The 17,620-nt window shown below is 45.4% G+C and overlaps 1 protein-coding gene across 1 annotated transcript in view; it reads right to left on the bottom strand.

Moving 5' to 3' along the window:
- The window catches only part of CHTF18 (chromosome transmission fidelity factor 18), a 428,817-nt gene that overhangs the window by 333,221 nt on the left and 77,976 nt on the right, over positions 1-17,620 (bottom strand). Inside the window, exon 5 of the mRNA XM_078664893.1 lies at positions 17,442-17,537. Within this exon, the coding sequence (XP_078521019.1) occupies positions 17,442-17,537 (96 nt within the window). The remainder of the gene's footprint in view (positions 1-17,441; positions 17,538-17,620) is intronic.

Here is a 17,620-nt window from a genome sequence, read left to right as displayed (position 1 = left end):
AAGAGAAAAAGCCGAGCCATACACATATGATCAGGATGGAGTACCAACAACAATGTCAGGTCGGCAATCAAACTGCTCCTAGCACAAAGAGACTCAACTGGCCTGCGAGGAGAACAAACAAGACCATAAAAGTAATCTCATGGAATGTGGACGGGCTGGAAACCATGTTACAGAACAGAGCTGCCTTTGAATTTTTACATATAGAAACAACAAAGGGTTTTGGCCCTTAATCAGTAAGGCCGTACCAATATATCACTACCAAATACTGCCAATACTGATGCTCTTTCATTCATCCCAATTATACCAACAACCAAACGACCTAAACACTTTTAATTGTATTTTTCTTTCACAGATATTTTTTGCTTTCTTATTTGTTATCTTTGTTTTGAAAAAAGGTACTTTTCTTGCAAAAGGTTTTTTTGCCAATAAAAATGAAACACGTTTACACACATACACTGAAGACACAACAACACTTAACACAACAAAACACATAAATGTGATCAAATTACATTACAAATCTCCATATAATTCAATGATATATACAGCTCTTGTTCTATACAAGTTATGACATTCAAAATAAACAATGCCTCTGATACTTTTTGATTACACATTTAGCATTTTTTTCTGTAATTTAGAGGCTAAATCCAAAAGGTAAACCAACTCAGCTCACTTAATGTTCTTATTTTTCTGTCTGAATGAATTGAAAATGTTAGAAGGAACCAGGTCGTTTCTCTTCATATTTGGCCATGTAGAGTACAGCAAATTGGGGAGCGAAAGGACATCCCATCGCAGTACCTTTCACTTGGCAAAAAACTCATCACCAAATTTGAAATTGTTTAAGCAAATTTTTTGCTAAATTCAAAATGAACTCCGTTGGCACTTTTTCTGGCTTTGGTCTTGAAATTAAATATGATTCCATTGCTTCTAATCCATCTTGCTGAGGAATTTCGTGTATATTGTCACCACATCAAATGTCACTAATATCTGTGATGTCTCAGAGAACTCAATGTCTTCAATCATATTCAAAAAATGCATTGTATCTCTAAGATATAATGGAACTTTCTCCAAAAATGGTTTCAGGAAAAATTCAACATATTTAGCGACCGTTTCTAAAACCGAATTGCAAACCAAAACTATTGGACAGCCCGGTGAATGTTTGTCATCCTTATGGATTTTTGGAAGTAAATATAAAACCAAGGTTCGGGGATATACTTTTATGAGGAACTTAGATTCTTTTGGTCCTACAAATCCACTATCTACTCCAAATTGGACGAGTGCCGATAATTCTCCTTTGATCTCGCTCTTTGGCTCACCTGGAAGTTTTCTATATTGTTCTGTGTTGTGAATTTGTCTTAAAGTCTCCTTCTGGTATTCAGCCAGGGACCAAAACCCAATCGCCCCACCTTTGTCTGCAGGCTTTATTTTCAAAGAGCGATCATTTTGGAGATTTTTTTATGGCATTTCTTTCTTCTTTAGATATACTGTGTTTGACAAATGTTGTCCTTTTTTCCATAGAATTGATTGCTGACATTACAGTCTGTTCAAAGCAAAGTATCTCTTTAGGTATTTTGTTTGTCGGTGTAGGAGAGTAGGGTTTGCTTTCCTATGGTCACTCCACTTTTTGCTTTACTGGTTTTTGACTTAGATGTGGCTGTGGACCTGCTAATCAGACCCACAGCCCTGCTGTTCTCTCTCTAAATTCACACCATGTACTTTAGGTACATCACCCAGGGCATAGGTGCACCCAAGGCCTACCAGGGGCTGCAGCATATCTTTTGCCACCCCTGGCTGGCCATCCAAACTGACACAACTGGCTGATCACTCAGCTGGGGCAAGGTTGTGTAATCACCCCTTGCTTAGATATAGTATTCCTATATCTAACCTTATATCTAGACACATATACACTTATAAGTCACTCCTATGGCAGGCCTTAACAATCCTGAAGGCAGAGTGCTTGGTTTTATGTGAGATGAGGCTCTAGCATGAGCTGAGGCTCTCTGCAGCTTTCGGAACTATGTCCTTATAGCTGTTCTAGGATATCGCCATAGCATATACTCTTAAGTGCAATATGAAACTCGCGGTTAAATGCTAACTTAGGTTTGGCTTTATCAAAACATGTCGTGTAAGGTGTCATACGCTTTGGAATACTACCCCCTCACCAGTTCTGGCGACGGGGGTAGCATTCCACCATGACATTCCACCAAGACATGTTGTTCCTACTAATCCCGGTTAAAGTTAACCAGAGCCTCAGCATCACAGAATGGATGCTGCTGCCACAGACACAAGTCTGACCTCCTGCTGCTGGGAGTCCTTCCAGCGAGGGAGGCTTGGACAATAGGTTTCCTGTCTTGGGAGGTGCGAGCACCACCCCAGACAGGCTATAGTGTATTGGGGCAGGGAGGGCTGAATGAAATGAAACACTGCCTGGGGCACACAAGGTGTCCCATGCATAGTCCAGTTCAAACCGGTGCTGGGGCACTCCAGCCCAAGCTCTGGCGTGAAACTGGAGAAAGGGAAATGGGTGTAACCACCCCCTTCCCTGGTCCCACCCATAGGAGGGACCTAGCAGGTAATCCAGCCCCTAAATTTGGTATATAGGTAGGAGCTGAGTCCAAAGACTTTAGATTTATCCTGACTGAAACTTGAAACGAAACTCTGGACCTTCGACATTCTACTCAACATAGAAGACTGAAGAATCTCCCTTGTGGTCAAGGAGTGACCACCCTGTGCAAGCAGGCACCACCAAGCGATCAACAGTTTGCTTTGTCGATGCTCCCGCCGGAGCCCGAGCACAGAGCCTGACAAGACCTGGACTTCCAGACTTCCAACAGCCCGATCCACAGTCACAGCAGAGCTGAGACCCATGGAGGCGACGAGAGACGTGGGACCGGCCATCTTGGAAAGCCAGCGAATTGCTTTCCGTGCAACTTTTGAGGCACCCTCGAAGTTGTGCATTGGGGATTGAGAAGCCCCAGCCCCGAACACCAACTGCACCGAAGATCAGCCCTCCACGAGTTCTGCGTGGGGCCCTTCTGCATTTTCTTGCTCGACGCGTCTGTCCGGTCACTTGCCCATTGGCTAGTGGCCTCTGTGACTACGAATCTTTTGATTTACACCGCTGGTCTGGTTGCTCCAGACTGGCCCCTGCTTCCCTGAAAAGGAGAAGCCCATCAGACCTTGCTGGTCTGATCAAGAAGCCATCTTTGATTCCTGCGTGGGTTGCCTTTGCCAAGGCTTGTTGACTCCAATCCAGAAGCCGACACCGCCGACAGCGAGAGCCATCGCGGGACAGTCCGTATCCAGCTCCTGGTCGTCGTCGACACCTCCTGGTCCACGTGGCTGCAGAGACAAGCTTCACGACATCACCTGATTGCTTCGCCACATCGCCTGGTTCCTTCCTGGTCACTGACTAGTGACCCAGACTCTGTCCCCTCTGCTTTCAGGTACTCTTCATCCTCGATCCGCCCTTGGATCCAACAGGACACTTTTCTCCTGGTTGCCTGCAGCATCTTTCTCCAAGGCTCCATAGGAATCAGCGACGAAACCGCACACACTTTGACACCTATGCACCCGCTTCCTGTGGGTGAGGTAACGCGAGTATTTTGGTACTCCTGTGGGTATTGACTATCCTAGTGTCCTAGTTTCAAGTAGCTTTTCCCTAGTCCATCCGGAAGTGTCCTAAAAGAACTAGTTTCCAATTCTTTCGTTCCCATTCAAACTCTATGGTAACTCGTGTGCCTGTAAAGACACTGCACGCGCATCCCGTGGCCCTCCTGCCCCCTATCCTTTGGTAGTACAGCCTAGCCCCAGCGATTCTCCAGGCCCTAGGCCTATCCTTTGTTCGTGACGTGGTTCTTATACCACTATTTTAGTATATGGTTCGAAGTGCCCCTGTATGTTGATTAAGTCTCGTTATGTGCTTGTGCCTCTGACCTCATAAATATTTTATATATATATATATATATATATTTTATATATATATATATATATATATATATATATATATATATATATATATATATATATATCCTGTGTGGTGTCCTTTCATTTGGTATTAAAGGGATTGCATATGGTAAAACAGCTGGCTTCACATGCCCTCTTGAGTTTAGCCTAAGACTGCTTTGTCCATGCTAGCAGTACGATAGCTGGTCTATAAGGTTGACTTTACAACCATCACTATAAGGGTTGTTTGGACTGGTACAAGGTGCTCACTAGAATAGTGAACATCATATACCAGGCCAACTTCTCACAGTCGGAGGGCAGAATTCAAATTTATTTCTTAGTCCTATAATCTCTTGAATACTTTGATAGTCATTTTGAATAAAAAATGCCTAGAGTTTTACTTTTCTGCAGAATTCCATAGTTTCTGTTTTTAATTTGACAAAATCTGTGCTTTTTGTTGGAACAAACGATAATCCTTTAGTTAGGACCTGTATCTCCATTTTTGACAGCTGTCTGTCCGATAAATAAAAAATGGGTGACGCATCTAGGTTTTGTAGTATTGGCGTCTCGTCCTCATTTCCCATGGCTGGTTGACAAACCGAGTACAAAACAAAGATAACAAATGAGAAAGAAAAAAATATCTGAGAAAGAAAAATAAAATAAATTTTTTTCCAACCAAAGTGTTTAGGTCGTTTGGTTGTTGGTATAATTGGGATGATTTAAAGAGCATCAGTATTGGCAGTTGTTTGTTTGTTTTTGAATTTTTACAGACACAGGACCTGCTGTGTCTTCAGGAAACCAGGCTACTCGCCCCATTGGTAATACCAGGATTCGAGGAATTTCAACATCCAGCAAAAATGCATAATGTATTCGGAAAGCCATCAGGGGGCCTATCCATATACGTAAGCTTGGGTACTCTTATAACGTCACCAAAATCTTCAATAAGCACGGACATGGTCCAAGCCTTACCTGACACTAAACGGGTTCCCAATAATGATCCTACTTTTGAATGTTTACTTCAATTGAAAAGATAGCCCAAGACACGGCAAGATGAGGGAACTGGTCAACACACTTGAAAAACTGTTCAGTAACTACACGAATTGAGGGATAATAATGGTCGGCGACTTCAATGCTCACAACCTGGGAACAGAAACAGACGCCTTACCTCCCAGGGACTGTGCTGGTAATCTGCTTATTACATTTCTAAACACTTACAGACTAAGATCCGTACAGGAGGCACAAGACGCCAACCACGTTTCAATTGAAGATTCCCAGGAAAAACCCAAATCTACTATTGATCACATTTTTATGAGCAATTGCCTTCACAAACAAGTTGTAGAATTTCTAAAACCAGTACAGCAGACCAGTGTTCACCTCCCACTGCTCACAGCTATTGCTCTGCAAACGGTTAACCTTAAGCACATTATTCCCCTGGACTCATCTAATGGGGAGGATATACACACGCTCCTAAAACGACTAAAGTGGAATAAAATAGACACATCTGGCCTGGCAGCCTGGAAAAACAATTGGCTAATGCTCAACACCGACTCCATTGAGGGGAATGTACCCACGAAATGGTCAAAACTGGTGCCGGAGCTGTACCACCTTCTGCTAGGCACAAAACCAAACCATCAGTCAGAATCCAAAGAAAGGGGGTGCTGCCAATATCAGCCAAGGAGTAAACAAATCCAACTAAGCAAGAAGGCACGGAGACAAGCCAACCCCAACTACAAATGTGTGAGAGATGAAACAGGATTCCAAAAACGCTTGCCTGCCAGGAACTCGCACAGAAGAAACATATGGAACTTCAAAAGGCAACAAGAAGATTCCCAATGGCTACACATCCTTTGTCTTTTAATCCCAAGTAGACAAGCAGAATTTTGGCAATACATCAATATGCTGTCCGGGCATGGCCATGACGGAGTTTCAAGTCACACATGGATCAACCATGTGAAAACACTGTACTGCAAGTCTTCTTGCAATACCCTTCCAGACTACCAACAATCGTTTACAAGTACCAGCCTGCTCAATGTCACTGGTAACAAAATTGGGGCAAATCAAGCGAACCTCTTGATGTGCACAACCGTGTATTAATAATACTAAAGAAACATCAGAAGCAACAGTACCCCGGGGGCCCAACGGCCTACCTGGACACCTATTCAAAGAGGACGATGTATTCTGGGCAATTATACTCACCCCGTTATACCAGTTCTGTATGATTAATTCATCAATCCCCGAAGCCTTGAAAGGATCCCTACTACAACCAATCCATAAAAAGGTGACACAGGAGATCCAACCAATTACAGGATGAAAGCCCTTCTGGATATCGAGGCAAAGACATACGCAGGCCAACTCTTAATAGATCACAAAACTGGGCTAATGAGGATGGAATACTTACAAGTCTACCAATCTGGCTTCATGGCAGGAGCATCAACATTGGATAACATTCTAGCCCTAGCCTACCTGGTAGAACAGTCCACCTGGGAAAACCAGAGCCCCCTTTTTGCATGCTTCATAGACCACGCTGCGGCATTCGACTGTGTCAATAGGAATTAACTCTGGCAAAAACTACAAATATGGGGGATCCCAATCACCCTGCTGAACACCATCATTGCCCTTTACACCAGAACCTGGGTACGTGTCAAACTAACCCTAAACAGCAACAACAAAAGTGTACACGGACAGAGGGCTGAAACAAGGCAGCGTATTGGCGCCTTTACTTTTTAACTTATATACTGCAGACCTTGGTATATCAATATCAAAAGCCAACTTGTTAGCAACTAAAATTAGGCTGACCAGACTGTTCTTACTGCAGTACTCTGATGATATGGTCTTAATGGACCACATGAGGACAGGCCTACAAAGAGCGCTAGACGCACTAAGCACCTACAATGCCGATAATTAATTGACAGCCAACGCCAGTAAACAAATGTAGTGATCTTTCGAAAATATGCTAACAAACTTCAATATCAATGGAGAATGGGTAACCTGAAAATAACTACAACAACTAAGTATAACTATCTGGGGGTTTGGATCACAAGTAATGGCAAGTCCACAGCACATATTGCATCCATAGAATCAAAAGCGAAGGCGTGACGTATGCCCTCTGCAAACTCAACTCCAAACTGTGCAGCCCGACAACAAAGCCAATACGAAAGGTTAAAAAATCCAAGTTACTTACCTCAATTTCTTATGGGCAGCTAGTCTTTCCTGGGGCACTAATTAACACCATGGAGTCTGCCAATTGCCTGGAATTTAAACAGATTTTCCAGATACCTGCCCATGCCAGGAATGCTTTAGTACGGGAGGAATTCGAACTAAGCAAACAATCCTACGAACACTGGGCATCGATCAACCGTTACTATCAAGGGACATGTGGAGTCCCCCCAAACACAGTTAAAGCAACCCTGAAAGAAATGTTCACGAAATCAAAAATCCTTGGGCAGACACCCTATCTACTGCCCTCACTGAACTGCACCTTGACTTGTTCAACTGGGGAGATTTTATTCATCAACCGGAAATTTTACAAACCATTTTAAGGAACAAGTAAGACCATTATCCAAGTGAGACGACCTGGGGCTTATAGAGTCCTCTAGTAGCAATATTGGGTTCTTAGTCAACTCCTACAAGAACAAATTGAGACAGACATAACTTGGCTCAGCTCTGAAAAAATCCATCCTAAAGCAAATCTAGTCAGTCAGACTAATAGCCACGCCAATAAAAGACAAATATTAGCTGGAAATCCCTAGAGGTGGTCACCTCTTGCAGATTGTGTCATTGGTACGAGGAGTCTTTGGCTCACCTAGTTTGTAGTTGCCCTCAATTGAGTCACGCATGTTGCAATTTATTAAAACATTTGTTTTTAGGTACGATGTTTGGCTCATGACATTGCAACACACCACAAGGCTAGCGCTGAAAGGGATCATAAGCGAGTAAGTTTAGCACACATCAGAGCGTCTACATCGCAGACACCGAGCACACAATGGGTGGGGTGCCAAGGTCCACACAGACAGACATGGGGGTCCCCCATGGGAAGGTCACTCGCGGAGGGTGGGCTCCATTTGTTCCAATGGCATACTGATGGCCCCAAGAAGAAATAGCGCACATGGCGCGGAGGAACGTATGGCCCCAGTGGTGCCGCTCCAGATAATGTCTTGGAACGTAAGAGGGTTGGGGGACAAAATAAAGAGGGGACTGGTCCTTCAGGGCATTAAGAGACTAGGCCCGGCCCTAGTACTTCTCCAAGAAACACACCTAGCGGGCAATGCCCGACGGGCATTAGATAGACGGGGTTATCAGATGGTAGCACACGCAGAATTCACATCCGGCTCCCGCGGAACGGGTATTCTGTTACGAACATCCTCACGATTCATACTTCAGTCTACCAAGATAGATGATCAAGGCCGATTTGCTGCTGTACACGGACAATGGGAAGGCAAGCCGCTAAACGTGGTGTCGGTCTATATCCCCCCCAGCGCTACATGCAGTGGCACTACCGGACCTCGGCAGGTTCCTACTGGGACTCCCGGAAGGCGATTTGATTGTAGGGGGAGACTTCAACGCGGTACTACACAATTCACGTGACAGATTCCCCACCCGTCCACAAGTAACTGACGTTAGTAGATTTGGAGGCTTTCTGGAGGCACAGGGATTGATCGATATCTGGCGCCAGACACACCAGGAAGAGCAGCAGTACACCTATTACTCCGCTACACACAATAGCTTGTCCAGAATTGATTACTTCCTCACACTCGGCATTGGTCGGCTCACTATAGATGATGTTCAGATAAAGCTGAGGGACATATCGGATCATTCACCTTTGGTCCTGTCCTTATCCAGTCATGAGAAGACCCGCAGAAGGATATATCCCATATATCCGGGGTATTTGAAGGTCCCATCTATTGGTAAAGACCTGAAGAAGGCCACCCGTCATTACTTTGAGGAAAATGACGCTTCGGTGGACTCCCCCTCAGTCCTCTGGGAAGCCTACAAAACAGTCCTCAGGGGACAGGCCATTTCCGCGATAACTGAATACAAACGTGCTCAGAGGAGAGAGTTGATGGAGCTTGAACGGGAGCTTGATAGGGCAAACGCGTCACACATGGCAGACCCCACACACGACACACTACACTCCTTACAACTACGTCAGCGTCTTCACGACGACCACTTGCGGCACCAAACGACGGCAGACATCGCAGCAACCAGACATAGAATATACGATATAGGAGATAAGGCAAGTAAACTTTTGGCTTGGCTAGACAAGAGGAAGGGAGGTAGCAGATGTATACTAAGCTTAAATGATGTACAGGGTGAGCCGCACACACGACCTGAGGAGATAGTGGACTTATTGGCCGATCACTTCCTGGACGTATACACACCTAGTAGAGAGGTGACCGAAGCTACAGCTTTGGTGTCCCTCTATGACGTGCAAGTACCAACACTAACGGCCGAGGCAGTAGAAGACCTCGACGCTGACCTGTCGATTGAGGAGATTCAGTTGGCAATAAACGCGACTAGATCGGGGAAAGCTTTGGGCCCGAACGGGATACCCATTGAGTGGTTCAAAACGATGTCTGAATCTCTGAGTGCACCTCTGTTACGAATGTACACGGAAAGTAGGGAAAAAGGTATACTGCCCCTTGACCAACGGATGGCGACCATTGTGGCTATACCGAACCCAGGCAAACCGCCTAACGAATGTACATCCTACCGGCCCATATCACTCCTCAACGTGGAAGCGAAAATCCTGGCGAAATTGTTAGCAAACAGGCTGCAACCATACCTGGAACAGCTGATACACCCGGATCAGTCGGGCCTCATGCCGCGTAGAAGTACAGCGCTGAATCTCCGAAGGGTACACGGGGTGCTGGCGAGAGCGCCGTCATTGGAGACGCCGGCAGCAATACTGTCGCTTGATGCCAGAATGGCATTTGATATGGTGGAATGGCACTACCTGTTTGCGGTACTGACACGTATGGGGTTCGGTCCCAAATATATTTCCTGGGTGAAATTGTTGTATACTGACCCCATGGCACGAGTGGTGGCGAACGGACACATATCGCGAGATATCGGCCTGGCAAGGGGGACGAGGCAGGGATGCCCGCTATCGCCTCTCTTGTTCGCGCTAGTACTGGAGCCATTGGCGATTACCATCAGGACATCGCCTCTGCTCAAGGGGATACGCTGGAATAACGACTGGGAGGACAGGGTCTCCTTGTATGCAGATGATATGCTGATATATATGACGGATCTAGAGAGAAGTATCCTGAATCTTCTCACAGTATGTGATACACACGGTCAAGCGTCGGGCTACACTATTAATTGGGCGAAATCGATCATCTATGTACTGAGGAGCCCCGCCCCGGTGCTTCCTACCACCTGCCCTCTGGCAGTAACCAACACAGCCTTTAAATACCTGGGAGTGTACGTCACACTAGACTCAGCGGTCTTCTACGAGCTCAACCTGTTGCCTCCCCTTACGCGATTCCGTAACGACGTGAAGCATTGGAAGGGGCTTCCACTGACTCTCCTGGGCAGGGCAGCCCTGTTCAAAATGATATTTACAACAAGGGGTGGTGAGGGACAGAGTCTCTGAATTAAGCAGAATACTCTCACCCAGTCAAGAGATCAGGGCTAGATCCAACACCGTTTTTTAGCTCATTGCGCCATCCCAGTTTCAGAACCTGGCTGTATGCAAATTAGTCTGTCCCTGGCCCAGTGCATCATGGGAACAGGGCAGACCAGACTACAAAAGCCAATTCTTACACTGGGAAGGAAACAAGCTTCCAGGGACCGGTTTCTGGCATTACAGCCGTCTTCGGCCCGGCTGGCTTGAATCCTGATGGTGCAATGAGCAAGGGACTCATGTCTGAGTATGCCCTTCCACGCTTAGGGTGGACAAAAATATTTACAACAAGGGGTGGTGAGGGACAGAGTCTCTGAATTAAGCAGAATACTCTCACCCAGTCAAGAGATCAGGGCTAGATCCAACACCGTTTTTTAGCTCATTGCACCATCCCAGTTTCAGAACCTGGCTGTATGCAAATTAGTCTGTCCCTGGCCCAGTGCATCATGGGAACAGGGCAGACCAGACTACAAAAGCCAATTCTTACACTCCCTTGCTCATTGCACCATCAGGATTCAAGCAAGCCGGGCCGAAGACGGCTGAAATGCCAGAAACCGGTCCCCGGAAGCTTGTTTCCTTCCCAGTGTAAGAATTGGCTTTTGTAGTCTGGTCTGCCCTGTTCCCATGATGCACTGGGCCAGGGACAGACTAATTTGCATACAGCCGGTTCTGAAACTGGGATGGTGCAATGAGCTAAAAAACGGTGTTGGATCTAGCCCTGATCTCTTGACTGGGTGAGAGTATTCTGCTTAATTCAGAGACTCTGTCCATCACCACCCCTTGTTGTAAATTATTTTGTCCACCCCTAAGCGTGGAAGGGTATACTCAGATGTGAGTCCCTAGCTCATTGCACCATCAGGATTCAAGCAAGCCGGGCCGAAGACGGCTGAAATGCCAGAAACCGGTCCCCGGAAGCTTGTTTCCTTCCCAGTGTAAGAATTGGCTTTTGTAGTCTGGTCTGCCCTGTTCCCATGATGCACTGGGCCAGGGACAGACTAATTTGCATACAGCCGGGTTCTGAAACTGGGATGGTGCAATGAGCTAAAAAACGGTGTTGGATCTAGCCCTGATCTCTTGACTGGGTGAGAGTATTCTGCTTAATTCAGAGACTCTGTCCATCACCACCCCTTGTTGTAAATTATTCTGTTCAAAATGATGGCGTTGCCTCGTTTCCTCTACATACTCGAAAACGCACCGCTGCCGGTACCTCAGAGCTACTTTCAGAAAGTGGCGGCGGTGCTGTCGGGTCTCTTGTGGGACGATCGCCCAGCGCGCATAGCACATAAAACTAAATAGGGGATGGTATGAAGGAGGGATTGCGCTACCCAATATACAATTATACTACTGGGCGGCACAGCTTAAAATCATTAATCAATGGCTCCACGCCTCACAGACAGACCCGGCTTTCATGGCTGACAGGACACAACTAGGGATGCAGAGCATACTGACACCGCTGTATCACAAGGGGGCTGCTGGTAAACTAAGAGGACCCACCAAACATGTAGTGACACTGTGGTATAAGGCGCAGGCGAGACTTAAGTGGGGAGGAGTTATAACGAAAATGACCCCATTATGGGATGCAAAAGCACTGGGACACCTTAGACGCTCTAAAGGCTTCACCCGATGGGACAATATAGGGATTTCGACAGTTGGGGACTTGTGGTCGGAGGGTGGGGTAGTCCCATTCACATATCTCCAACAACATTACGGGATGGGTGCAACAGAAAGATTTAGGTATATCCAAATTACACACGCTCTACAGGCAGCTATCCCGACAGGGACACGTCTCCCAGAATCCTCGCCCCTTGAGGATCGCATACTTACAGACGCTCTACAGGAAGGCGCGACCTCCCTCACATACCGAAAACTACTGAATAATTTGCCTGATGCATTAGAGAAGTTGCGAGAGAAATGGGTGGAGGACGTGGGAGCGATAGATGACACCAAGTGGAACGCAGCGTTAGCATCGCCTAGAGAGGCTGGTGTGCCGGCTAGGTTCCGTCTAATACAACTGAAAATCCTACATAGGATATATTACACGCGCACCTTATTGCACAAACTACAGAGAGCAGACCATCCACACTGTCTCAGGGGATGCGGAGAACAAGGTACCTTCATACATACCATTTGGGGATGCTCAGCCATTGAGGGTTACTGGCAACAGGTGCTGCGCACAATTTCCCAGACTTTAGAGGTCTCTCTGACCCCTGAGCTCCGAGTTTGCTTACTGAACATATGGGGGCCGACAGATGTATCATACCACGGAAGGTTGTGGTCTACGATTGGCCTCATGACCGCCAAGCGTGACATCGCGCAGAAGTGGGGGGCGGCGGAACTTCCCACTCTGGCACAGTGGTGCAGGAACATGGACACACTTATGGTAACGGAAAGAGCAGTTTACAAAGCAAGAGCTAACCCGCGTAAATGGAACAAAATATGGCAACCCTGGAACACATACAGGGGAGACATCTGTGACCCATTATCAGAAGATGAGGTAGATAGCTCGGAGGATGAAGAGGGAGAAAACTGATTACTGTACGTTCAGAACTGGGGATGGGCTCAGAAACCGATGATATTTTGACTGCTGTTTGGACTAGGATGGAGGAACACCCGGGTGGGGGAGGGGCGCATATATCCCACGATAAGAAAAGGCCTAGCAGTCTAAACTGTAAGAGATGTGTATCATATGTGGAGGTGTGAACCTTTGTAGAGCCACAAGTTAAGTTCCTGTTATTATAAAAAAGAAAAGCAAGATGAGAACAGAGGTATGTCACTAAATGCTTCACGACCGTATGCATGTGGAACCCGAACACACTGAGAATCATGTGACAATAATAGCCGGCCTCAGGGTTGTAGGCGTGAAATGTATGATGTTTTTAACTTCAATAAAATCTTGCATTAAAAAAAAAAAAAAACATTTGTTTTTAAAATAAAGCACCCGTACGTGTCTAGAAGCAATGAAACTTCTTTTTAATTTGGAGATCCCCATAGAACTGGCTAGATTAGCGAAATCTGCACGGCAACGTAAAGAATTTACAAGCAAAGATTAAGCCTTGGTCTAAATGCAGACCACAGGCCCAAATTAGAAAGCATATATTCAATGTTATGGATTCTTATTTTTACGCCCTGTGTAACTGTTCGAAATGTACTAAATCAAATGATAAAATTTTGTTTTAAGCAATGACTGAAGAAGTCGCGTGGAAGGACACACCATGTACTACAGCCTTTAGTAACAATTTTTATTAACTGCAATAATAAATAAATTCATTCATCACTACTCGTAGGAGGAGAACTATCACCTTGTGCAAAGGATGTGTCTAAACTGCAGACAGAAAAATTGCATTTGAAAAGGAAGCACCCCAACCAATTCCAGGAATTAGACCGTGGTATAAAATCTGCTGCCTTGTAAAGGGAATATAAAAGTGGAATCAAAACTATTTCCATTTTGTCCCAGTTCCAACCTGCTTCACTGACCAAGGAATGGAGTGCTCCACAGGTTTCTTAAAGAGCTGTTATTAGACCATAGTTGAAATCTTGCATGACAGCCAGTCTCCCAGTGGTGAGGGGATATCACTAGAGGTCTACGTTACTTGTTGGAGAGGCAGAGGGTCTGCCCAGTGCTTACGAGCCTGCCTGCAGCGATAGGGGAGAAATGTGCCTGGCCGGATACTAGGAGGATCCCAGCCAGGTTTGTTGACATATGGAGCACCCAGAAAGAGCCGATTACCATCAGAAGCACAACTGGCACTGACAAAGAAGTGAAGAGGACACCAGACATTGTTTGTGTGGTGGAACTGTCTGAAAAGGGACATTTCACCATCCCAAGGCCTTTGGGACAACCTCGCCCTGTTCTTTGAGGAAAAGATTGTTAAGATTCTGGATGACATCAGTGATGCCCCCCCAACTTAATGGTTCGACAGCAGCTATGGTGTATCCAGAGAACGTTATTACTTGGGAGCCCCCCCAATCCCCCTTCTTGCAGTCTATCTGCGATAACCAACAGTCATGATAAGTCTAGGCATAAGTTAGATTATTTTTAATCTAACTCAGAGGATAGTTTCTTCTCCTTAGCCAGATCCACTTCTTCTGGCTCTCCTCTTGACCCACTACCGTACATGATCTGGAAATGTCTGGCGGAAGAGTGTTTTTTGCTGCTTTGACAGATTTGTAATCAGCCGTTGGACTCCGGTATAGTATTACAGACATGGAAAAAAGCCACTGTGTCCCCATCTTCAAAAAATCCTCCCTGGATCAGTCGGCCCTCAGTAACTTCAGACCAATATCATTGCTGTTTTTCCCCATAAAACTTCTGGAACGGGATATCGTCAAAAAACTAGTGTTATTTTGATCAACACAATCTACTAGAACAGGAGCAGTTTGGCTTTAGACCAGAACATGGGACCGAGTCTGCCCTACTCACTGCCATGGACGAGCTTTGGTTGCTAGTTGATCATGGCCAATCTCCAATCCCGATTCTTCTGCCGCTTTCGACACGTAAATCCTTGCATCCTTCTAAATAGACTTGCCCTGGCCAGAGTAGGAGGGAGAGCTTTGAAATGGATGTTTGTATCTATCTGAACGCAGCCAGGCTGTTGCCCTTTCACCTTTTAGATCTGTTTTCAGGGAAGTGAAACATTGAGTCCCCCAAGGATCTACCCTTAGTTCCATTTTGTTCAACCTGTATTTGAGACCTCTTGTGACTCTGATCAAATTCCACAACATCAGACTAGTTAATTACGCCGGCGCCACCCAGCTGATCCTGTGTTTAGACCGTGACCATCAGACAGCAGGTAATGCCATCCATAATTCCATGAAGGATATTGCCTTGTAGTTGAACTCCAATACCCTTAAATATAATGGAGACAAGACAGAGTTACTATGCTTCTCAGCAAATAAAGTTCCTTTGAATCTTCCCACAAACTTCTGGCCCCCAGTAAAGGACGAACCCACCTCCTCCATTTCAGTTTGCAAACTAGGAGTCTTTTTTGTGATAATAAACTGTCCCTTGAAGTTCATACTACAAAAATAGCTAGGACCGGTTTCTCGCTCCTTCAGGACCTGCAGAAACGTATTCCCATGCTGCCACCTCATGCCAAAACTTTGATCATTTGTAGAGTGATCCTGTGTAAGCTTGATTATTGTATCTCTCTCCTCCTAGATGTCTCTGATTTTAGAATAAATAGATTGTATAGCATCCAGGCTGCTGTGGCAAAACGGTCTCTGATTCGTTCAAGGAGGTCGTCCACCTCGGGTGCTCTTAAGGAGCTGACTGTTACCAGTCAAGCAGAGAATTGTGATTAAATCTCTATGCATTGTTTTCAAAGCTCTTCATGGACTTGAACAAATCCCTTCTCAAAATTGTTTTCAAAGATACATCCCAGGAAGGTGTTTACGCTCCTCATCAGCTAGCCTGGCCTATGTCCCTAAATTCAAGAAAACAAGACAGGGAGGTTGGGCTTTTGCAGGGACTCATCTCCTAAAGGAGAACGCTTCTGCATGTGTCACCCAAAATACCCTCACTATTTCAGCGCACACGCCCGTATTTAGACAGCAGGAGTGATCATCCTGTGTAAGGCAGGTTTTAGGACTAACGTAATGAAGACAGTGCATGGCGTCAATGGCCGCTATGTGAAACTCACCATTCTACATGGCTCTCACATAAGCTGCCCTTGCTGCAAGGTCAGTTAAGCACCTAAAGAAAGAATATAGCAGAAAATTCTTGCTTTAAACCAGTGTTATTATGCAGGGGGGGACAAAATGGGAGCACTCCTAGCCCGTACATTAAGCCAGCAGCATTCTCATACCCATATAGCTAAGATTAAGACCATTGATGGTAGATGGGTTACTGCTGAACAGGATAGGCTGCAGGCCTTTTTTAATGGTTTTTACCAAATCCTCTATTCGGAGAACAATGCTCACTGCACGCCTATAGATTCCTATCTGTACTCTTGTCCGTGGGACCCTATTGACCCGACCCACGCGGAACGTTTAGAGGCCCCTATTACTCTTGCTGAACTGCATGGTAAAACGTCAGGCCTTGATGGGCTGCCAGATGCTTTCTACTGTACTTTTCTCCCTCTTTTCCCACATGTGACTATATAGGCACTGTGGAAACAAAAGAAGATTTAGACAATAGTTATGTGTTTATGTATGTGAAAGTTAGTCACCAGGATGTTCCTTATATACCCGTGTGTGAACGAAGAAAAGGTTTATCATGATATTCAGTTACTTTGATACTAGGAGATGCATTTTTTAACACAAGAATTCAGGTTGCTGATCTCCTTCCTGTTTCCCAAAACAATGCAAGTCTTCTTGTCTAGTGAATAGATGGGGCAAATAGTGCTTAGACACCCAAAGCATGAAAACACACATTCGGAGCATCGAAGACCTTCCGATATCTGGTCTGCATTTTTCACCAGATGGAGCCATGCTATATATTGTAGGCCAAACCAATGCAGACCCCATAAAGTCCATCCCAGACTCTCATTTGTTATTCGCTTTTAAGTGATTCAGCAAAGACTCATATTGGAGCAATCATCTTAGGCATAGCTTCTCTGACCAACTAGTTATTTTGCTTCAGAATTTGAACAGATCCGTTTCCTACCCTGCACTGGCCCGCTGGGTCTGTAAGCTCAAAGCACTTAAAAGTTGAACCTCTTCTAGCCCCTATGACTCTGCGATAAATTGCACATCATTCCGTTTCATCTTCTTGCAAATTTCGTATTCCAGTTAAACAATCCTAAGTGTCATTTGGGAAATTATATGTATACATTTTTTTATAAATTAACTTCAGCTACTTGACAGAAATCTTGTCTCACTGGGGTGAGAAAAGGGGCCCATAAAATGGCCATTTTGATAACAGCTTCACACTCACCTCATCAGCAACCTGCTCCTTCAGGTAAGAGAAAGGCACGCCCAGTAAGTGCAATTGTCGCTCGCCATTCCAGTCAAAGCCACCAGCTTTGGAGAGCTGCAGAGTCAAAAATGAAAAAAAGTTCAAGAATTTGCAGTATTTAAGTCAGCAAAGGGGAGCTGTTAAGGTAGAACATATTC

This window comes from Lissotriton helveticus, chromosome 10, assembly GCF_964261635.1.
Source record: "Lissotriton helveticus chromosome 10, aLisHel1.1, whole genome shotgun sequence".
NCBI classification, from domain to species: Eukaryota; Metazoa; Chordata; class Amphibia; order Caudata; family Salamandridae; genus Lissotriton; species Lissotriton helveticus.
This window is presented reverse-complemented; position numbering and strand designations above follow the sequence as displayed.